Genomic DNA, 9,188 nt, shown 5'->3' with positions numbered 1-9,188 from the left:
GAGAGGGCATGTACCTTGGTTGCGGGCACATCCCCAGTGGGGGGTGTGCAGGAGGCAGCTGCTCGATGTTTCTCTCTCATTGATGTTTCCGGCTCTCTATCTCTCTCCCTTCCTCTCTGTAAAAAAATCAATAAAATATATTTTGAAAAGAAAAAAAAACGTTATGTTGCAATTATGTTCACAACTATTTTGGTGGCAAATGACAGGACTCAATCAATGTAGTCAGGAAATATATATCCATTGCTATATCTTTGGGGTACACTGTATATGGTAGAAATTTGGGTTCTAATACCATGAGACTCACATTCTATTAGTTAGAGATAGTTTTTTTCCTTAAAAGTTCCTGCAAAGGTCTGAAAGAGAAGACACCAAAGACTTGGCGAGACCTATTTAAACATTCATGGCTGGGACAGGACTGGAGGTAAAAATTACAGTTTATTTTTTCAACATGCATATCTTGTTTTCCAGCATAATTGAATTATGTTAGTGAATTAAAAACAAAAACAAAAACAAAATCACACAACTATATATTTGTAGAACTAATTGTAATCTTTTAGTATTACTGTAACCAATATACTTATTCCATACCAACCCCACACTGTTTGGCTTGTTGGACCTTTATGGTAAGTCTTGAGAGTACGTAGTGTGAGTCATCTACTTTTAGTTTGCTTTTTCAAAATTGTGTTGGCTATTCCAAGTCCTTTGTATTTTCATATAAATTTTCAAAGCATCTTGTTAATTTCTACAAAAGCTGGCTGAGATTTTTGGCTTGAATTGCATGGGAATTGAAGATCAATTTGGAGTGGCTGGAGTTATAAAAGATCAAGTCTTTCAAATCATGACTATGGTTTATTGTTCTACTTATTTAAAGCATCTTTAATTTCTTTCAGCATTGTTTTGCAGTTTTTATTGTACAAATCTAGACCATCTATTGTGAAATCTATCCCTATATGTTCCACATTTTTGAATAATATTTCAAATGACATTTTAAAAAATTTAAATTTCATTCCTTATTACTCTACAGAAATATTAATCTTTATAAATTTAATTATTTATTCTAATAGCTTTTTGTACATTCTTTAGAATTTACCATGTACATGTTTATTTCTGTAAAAATATTATTTTCTAATATGTATATCTTGTATTTTTTTGTTACATTTACTAATAAGTATAAATTCAAAAAATATATATTTATTTTGTTTTTATTTTGTCTTGACCTCTAGTTTTAATGTTAACCAGAAGTGGTAAAAGTACACATCCTTGCCTTTTTCCACAATTATAGGAGAAATTGTTCATCCTTCCACTATTAAGTGAGATGTCGCATATAGAATTTCTCAGATACTTTTTATTTAATTTACATGGTTACCTTTTTTTAAAAAAATATCTTTATTGATTTTATAGAGGAAGGGAGAGGGAGGGAGAGATAGAAACATCAATGATGAGAGAGAATCATTGATTGGCTGGCTGCCTCCTGCATGCTCCACACTGGTGATTGAGCCTGCAACCCAGGCATGTGCCCTGACCAGGAATCAAACTGTGAACTCCTGGCTCCTGATTCATAGGCCAATGCTCAACCACCGAGCAACACCAGCTGGGCTATGTGGTTACCTTTTATAGTGATAGCTTTGTTTTTTGTTTGTTTCATATTAAATGGGTATTAAGATTAGTATACTTTTATCTGCTTCTATTAAGATGACTGCGGGTTTTCTTTTTTACTCCCTTAATCCCGTTAAATTACATGAATTGGTTTTCAAATGTTAAAAAAAACCTTTTATGCCTGGGATAATCCCCATTTGAACCCCATGATGTAGTATCATTATATATATATATACACACACCAATACTAATCTATTTTCTATGTGTAAAGATGAGTGTTTATGAGTATAGAATACTAATTTATATAAAACCAGTGGCCTGGTGCACAAAATTCATGCACTCACGGGGGGTCCCCCAGCCTGGCCTGTGCCCTGTCACAGTGTGGGAGTCCCACAATCCATCACCCTAAAGGGGTAGGTCCCGCCCACCCAACTCGGGGCTCCTCAATGGATTGATCCAAAGAGGTAGGCCAGAGCTGGGGGAGGCCTGCAGACCTCCACGTGCCTGCAGATCCCCCGGCTGGGCCTGTGGTGGAGGAACCTCTCCGAGCACCTGTGGACCCCCACTGCAGGCACACAGAGAGGCCTCTCTGCCGTGGCCCAGCCCCCATCCCCCGATGCTGCAAGTCCCTGCCCACCTGCTCCTGCCTGCTGCACACGCAGCCTGCTGATCAGTCATTACTGTGATGGCGTCCTGACCAATTTGCACATTACCCTATTATTAGTATAGGTATACATATATTAGCTGTATTACAATTGCTAATATATTTTGCTGAGAATTTTTAAAATCAATGTTAAATTGAAATGACAAATATTCCCTTCTAATTCCTAAGAGATTGTGGAGTATTATATCTTCTTTACACATTTGATGGAATTCTCCACTGAAGCTATGTGGGCCTGGCATTTTCTTTGTGGAAAGACTTTTAGTTTTTTTTATATTTAATTTCTTTAATAGTTTCAAGAATATTCATATTTCCTAGTTATGGTAGAATAAGTTTTTAGCAATCAGTGCCGTTCAAGAAATTGCTCCTTTTTATCTAAATATCAAACTTATTGGTATGACATTGTTCATATGGTGTTCTCTTGCAATCATCTTAATGTTCTGTTGTGATGGGCCTTTTTTCATTTATGAAATGTCTAATTTTCATTTTCTCCTTTATTAGCTCAATCACTCTACTGAGGAGGTCTTCTGTTTTACTGATCTTTTCAAAGAACCAGATTTTTGTTTGATTTTTCTCTATTGCTTGCAGTGTTCTATTTTGTGCTGTTATTTTTACTTTCCTCCCGGTTAATTTCTAATTTGAAATCCTAACCTGAAATGTGAAGATGTAGGGAAGTGAGACCTTTAGAAGGAGGTTAGGCATGAAGGTGAACCTTTATGAGTGGGATCTGTGTGTCCTTCTAAAGGGGACCCAGGAGAGCTCTTTTACCTTCTTTCCACCTTGTGAAGGTACAAAGGCAAATATGTAACCAGAAGAGAGCTCTCACCAGATCCTGACCATGCTGCCATCCTGACTTCAGAGATTCAGCCTCCAGAATGATGAGCAATAAATTTATTTTGTTTATAAGCCATCCAGTCTGGCTATTTTGCTATAGCAACCCAAGTGTAATAAGACTCTTATCAGTTTGAGGATGGGATTGAAGATTGTGAGAATGGTGGAAGAATAATATTTCTGAAGCACCAAAGGAGAATTTGATAGAGCTCTCAGAAAGGCTTTATTTTTAGAAATGGGGCAACATTAGCCCTTCAGTGAGGGCTACACCGGTTCCCACCTAATAAAGCTTAAAAAAATCACAAAAGAAAAACTGTTTCCAAGTAACTTAACTGTGCCTCAGAATAAAGTTTAAGTATACTTATGGAACACAAAAATATCTCCAGCATTCAACAAAGTCAAACGCCCATTCTGGGATCCAATAAAAAATTACCAGCCTTCCAACAGTGCAGGGAAGTATTACTCAATATGAAGACATTTGTGTGTGTGCGAGGATTGGTGGTAGCAGACTACCTTGGGGCAGGCAATAAAGTGTGCATTATCTTTAATGAATTTAAAAATAAGAATGAAATGGGCTCAACATTGTTGCTATTTATTAGCACTAGGGGCTAGGGATTCTAGACAAAGACAGTGAATAAATATTCCTTCTCTCTGAGTGGGCTATTTCTATCAGCCAACCCTCTTGTTATGCCCCTGAACCTCCCACTAGAATACGATCTCATAAAGGTACTAAATCTTACTTATCTTTGTATATGAACTCTCAATGCAGCAAACGGTAAATGACACTCAGCAGCTATTTGTTGAATGTTGGTAAGCTGGATTTTTCTCCTGTGTACTCATGTAAAGAAAGCCTCAAGAACTTAAAAATCCTAAATCTAGAAATTCGTGACATCAAACATAGGCTGAATAATACTGAGGGAAAGGTTGAAAACCTCAGTAATTGACTGACTCTACTTATTTCTCTAATAAGGCACCAGTAGAAGGCAGTCATACATAAAGATTTTAAATTACACCAAATGAAGATGGTTATTGGTAAGGCAGACAGATAAAAAGAAATGCACTGAATTGATATAAAATTGTCTTTGAAATAATTTCATGGCTATTTTGAAAGTCTAATGTAATATAAATATAATTTTCCATTTCAATAATCTTGAATATAGAAGTGATAGTTATAACTATGAGCACAGAGATTTTAATTTATTTCAACAAGAAACAAGAAAGCCTTGCACAATATTTTTCATACCATTTTTATTTATTTGGAGGCTATATTACCATATCATTTAATGTTAAAAATTTCAAGAAAACAGTAGAGTATAATATTAAAAATGTAATTGCCACATTTCTTCAAGTCAGTGATCAAATATAGAATGACTCTTTTAATAATTAACTCACAACTTTTGTGCTTAAATAAGTTATACTTTCCATGACTGTAAATATAATTATAACCTTAAGTTTAAACTCATGGCTCAGTGGAAAGAGAGATAACTTCAGAGTTAGGAGATCTGAATTCCAGGATGATTGTGTGAATTTGGGCCCATGTATTAACCTCCTTGAGCCAAAATTTTTCACTCTGTATAAAAGGGATAATACAAGTTTCTCTATCCACAAAATACTGTGTCTATTAAGATATTGTAAGTCAGAGAACTCTATAAAGTACTATTTGTTAAATATATCTTTATTGTTGAAAGTATTACAAATGTCCCCCTTTCTTTCCCCATTGACCCCCTCCAATCTACACCCCCTAACCAGGTCTTCACCCCACTATTGTCTGTGTCCATGGACTATGCATATCCTATATAATAAAAGCCTAATATGCTAAGTGTCTGATCTTCTGGTCAGCCATTCAACCAATCAAAGCATAATATGCTAATGATATGGTAAGGCCGCTTTGGGACTGAATGAGATGGGCTGGACATGCCCTGAAAGCCTCCCGCAGCCCCTCCATGGCTGGCCAACCTCCCATGTCCCTCCTTGGCCCCAATTGTGCATCGCTGGAGTCCCTCGGCGTGGCCTACATCCTCTTGCAATCTGGGACCCTTTGGGGGATCTTGGAGAGCAGGTTTGGGCCCTTCCCGCAGGCCAGGCCGAGAGACCCCACTGGTGCACGGATTTGTGCACTAGGCCTCTAATATATTTATAAGTTCCCTGGTTGATCTCTCTCCAACCTCCATGCTCAGCCCCACCTTCCCTCTGAGATTTGACAGACTGTTCCATATTTCTATGTCTCTGGATCTATTTTGTTCATCAGTTTATTTTGTTCATTAGATTCCACATATGAGTGAGATCATGTGATATTTATCTTTCTCTGACTGGTTTATTTTGCTTAGCATAATGCTCTCCAGATCCCTCCATGCTGTCCTAAAGAGTGAGAGATCCATCTTCTTTAAAGCTGCATAGTATTCCATAGTGTAAAAGTAGTGGTTAAACAAGTTAACATTAGTTCTATGTATATTATCTAATGCATGACAAAATTAAAATAGACTGAAATATTTGTTCAAGAATTCCTGCCTTAGAAGTTAGCATTATATTTTATACTAAACATACATCTTGGACACACTGAGGTATATTGAAAGAATAAATATTTATGTTTGATATTGAGGCACTCACTGAATAAGGTAAAAATAAATTACAATGATTGATCAATAACTGTGGTATGATAGCAATTAATCAACCTCTGGGCCACTGCTTAATTAGAAAGCATAGTCTTCTAAAAATGATCTCAAAAACCTCAGCAACACATAATACCATGGTAATTACAGTAAATGTGTACATTGCAATGAGAAAGATGGTCTTCTCAAAGTGATCTGGCACAGTGCATTTTATAATAGTAAACTTCCCCCCCAGAGATCCAGCATCACACAGGTAGAGAGGCGTGACTTGGAAACCAAAGAGGTGAACCTGAAGCCAAAATGATATCACCTCTAGACTGATTCTTACTAAAACAGAGACGATATAAACCACAGTGTAGATGGGCTTTTGAAGAATGCATCCTTGACTGATGCTTTCAAATGCAGCATAAAGGTGGAAAGTAGCACCAGGAACCAAGACAATCACTAGTTGTAGTGCCCAAAATACCTAAAATATGTCAGAAATATCTTAGTCAAATCAATCAACATATAACCAAAATACACTTTAAAAATTCATTGATTATCAAGAGTGGTTAACTTAAGAATTCCAAGTTCCGTAAGTCTTATAAGCAATAAAAATAGTATAATGAAGGTAGCAATGAAGAACATATCTCTTTTAATTAATAAATTAAATTGTGAAAATGTAGTCATATTATACTATCATCACCTACCAATTATCTAATATTGTTGAAATACTTTATTTTAGTAGCTATGTAATTTCCACTTTCTAATTACAGGCCTGGAGTATAATTTTAACATCAGTAGATAATAAAATGTTGGAAGAAACTCTCAATCAACTCAAATGAATTTACCTGAAATAAACAACTGGTTAAAAACAGTAATAATTCTAGAAATTATACCTATTAGGGTATTTTTAATTTCATTATGGCATTAATTTATATTTAAAAGGAAACAATTTTATCTGGTGTAGAGTAAGGCTTATGGGCACACAGAAAAACTTACTTGTGGAGTGATTGGCCTGAACTGATTGTAACAGAAGAGGTTTATTTCTCTCCTGTCTGGATCACAGCTGAAGTGCAAAGCCTCATTCCCATAGACTGCAAAGCCTAACACCCCAAGAAAGAAAATCAGATGGATCCAAAGAAAAGGGTGTGGAATTGACCAATCACAGTTGGAGGCTTCACCTATTATAGTTTTAGGAGAAAAAAATCTTTTGAAAACAAACATTAAAGGAGGACGTTTTAAAGGTTTTATTCATTCTCACATTTTTTAAAATTTAAGATTCATAAAGTTTTGAGGCAAGAAAGAACCTTAAAGATCATCAAGCCCAATGCAAATTCTGTATTATGAGATTTCACCCCTTTTCACTCTGAAAATATGAAGGGCAACAGTGACATGTTACTAATCAAATGTATAATTTTGGAAATACTTAAGAAGCTTAAAATTCAATTAATATCCCTAATCCTTTTGTAATAAAATCAAGAAAATGTTAGAATATCTAGGACCTCTTTTGGAAAAGTAAATAACAAATCTAATAATAAACTCATACACTAACTTAACAACCAAATAATGTTTATGTAGTTCTCATTACAGTCTATTTCCTACTACTTTATTGAATTGCAAGACAGGGAGCTACTTTAAACACCAACAGCTAAAAGTACTTCCTCAAATATCCTAATTATAGTTTTAAATTCAGAATATTTTGAAGTATATGGTTAACCTTTATATTACTCTCCATATATGTAGAGGAACTTATTATTCATTGACAAAAGAATAGTGCTAAAATACACAGACTGGACTAATACATTTTTTAAAATTTGTATAATACTTACACATCCTTCATAGAAGTTTTTGATGTAATTTAGAGACATGTCTCAGGAGATGTTATCCTCGCATCCCGGTAGGTTAATTCTTGACCCACATTGCCAAGTTTGCTTCTGCCAGAGTCAAACTCATGTTGTGTCACGACTTTTACAGCAGAAATCTCTTATCACTGCACATTTCTTTCCCCTCCTCCTTCTTTTCTGTGTTTTTTTTTTTTACCCCCATAGAACTCTGGGGCCCCAGTCAAATTTCCTATCTCTGTCCCAAAACAAAGAAACAACAGCATAGGGCATGTGGTCAATCTAATAATAATGCCTTGATTTACACTGTCAGCACAGCCAGCCAGACAGGAGTGCCAGCAAAGCAGTAAGCCAGACTGACAAGGGCCCCAAGCATTCAATGCTTCTCAATTACCTGAGAATTGTTCATATGTAAATCAGCGAACTGTGGCTTATAATTTTCTAAAAAATATATCATGACCTATTATTATCATTATTTTGGCTTTCATTTATATGTGTCTGAACAAATAAGTACAAGGAAATATTCTTGATTCATTCTTGTTTTCTTCCATGGAATAGACCTAATTTATGGGAAATTTAAGAAATTATAATATAAGTTATGATAGTTATTACTTCATTAACTATTACTGATGTATTGCTATATTTTTCTTTTGGCTGAATGCTTACCATAGATATGGGAAAATCCAAAGTTAGAGCTCTGTTCTAAGGAAAAAGATAGGGTACTGCTAACTAGGATGAGACCAGGATCTAGCAGAAATCATGTGAATAATTCCCCTTCTTTTGCCTTTCAGTAGATATACATCATCTGCTAGACGTTGTTACGGGTGCTGATGGTCAGCAGGGACCAAGATAGACAAGCAGTTGCCTTCGGATCGATATATCTGCTTAATACCTTCCATCTACCCAGAATGTCATGCAGCCAATGGTGGGTCAAATCTGCTTTCTTCACCTGCCTTTCTCATCTTTGTTGTTTGTGATCTGCAAAAGTTGTGACTACAGAAAACTTCGTTGCTTTCTTCACCAAGTGGAAAAATGACTACATAACACATGTAACTGTCACCAACGGGCAAGGGACAGTGGCCTTGTTGAATTAGTGTTGTCTTGGATAGAAAAAAAAATAAAAAATAACAACATAATGATCTTTCAGAGCTGTTGGATAAGCAGTTTGAGTATTTGTCCTCTTCTCAGAAACAGAATGATAGGTTTGTTATGTATTGATGTCTTCAAGGGGTTCCCAAAAGTCACAACAAACATGTGCACAGAAGGAATTCTGTTGGACTTCTACCATTGTACAGTAATGCATTTTTTTTGTTTAGACAAATATATACCAGTGTCAGACATGTAAAAACCATCAGTCTTCCTATGTTCTTTCAGAGATAAACCATATAAACCTGAACCATAATTGCATGTGTAGAAGAGAAAAATGCAGCATCATTTTCATTGTTGGTAACTGTGAAGGACCAAGTAAATAATACCAGTCTTACTATTATAGAGCATTATCCAACTGAGTTGTAAAACAGAAGGATATGGCAGATATCACCTGATTATACTCATTACCATGAAGATTAGGTTGGAGGAGAGACATGGCTTGTCTCTTTGGGAAAGTGTTATTCTTAGATGCCATGCACACCTGGTCAGTGCCATATCATGGCTTCTTTTGCTTCATGG

General features: G+C 35.7%; 1 protein-coding gene across 1 annotated transcript; it reads right to left on the bottom strand.

Annotated features, from left to right (window-relative positions):
* Positions 1-5,755: 5,755 nt before the first annotated feature.
* LOC107181775 (gap junction epsilon-1 protein-like) lies at positions 5,756-7,611 on the bottom strand. Its single transcript, XM_015558480.1, is given in 4 exon segments — positions 5,756-6,163; positions 6,679-6,806; positions 6,809-6,860; positions 7,509-7,611. Coding segments are annotated over 4 exon segments (627 nt in total). The 5' UTR covers positions 7,548-7,611.
* Positions 7,612-9,188: the final 1,577 nt, after the last annotated feature.

This window comes from Myotis davidii, unplaced genomic scaffold (genome assembly GCF_000327345.1).
Source record: "Myotis davidii unplaced genomic scaffold, ASM32734v1 scaffold292, whole genome shotgun sequence".
NCBI classification, from domain to species: domain Eukaryota; kingdom Metazoa; phylum Chordata; class Mammalia; order Chiroptera; family Vespertilionidae; genus Myotis; species Myotis davidii.
Note: the sequence above shows the minus strand (reverse complement) of the source record. Positions and strands in the feature narration are given on the sequence as shown.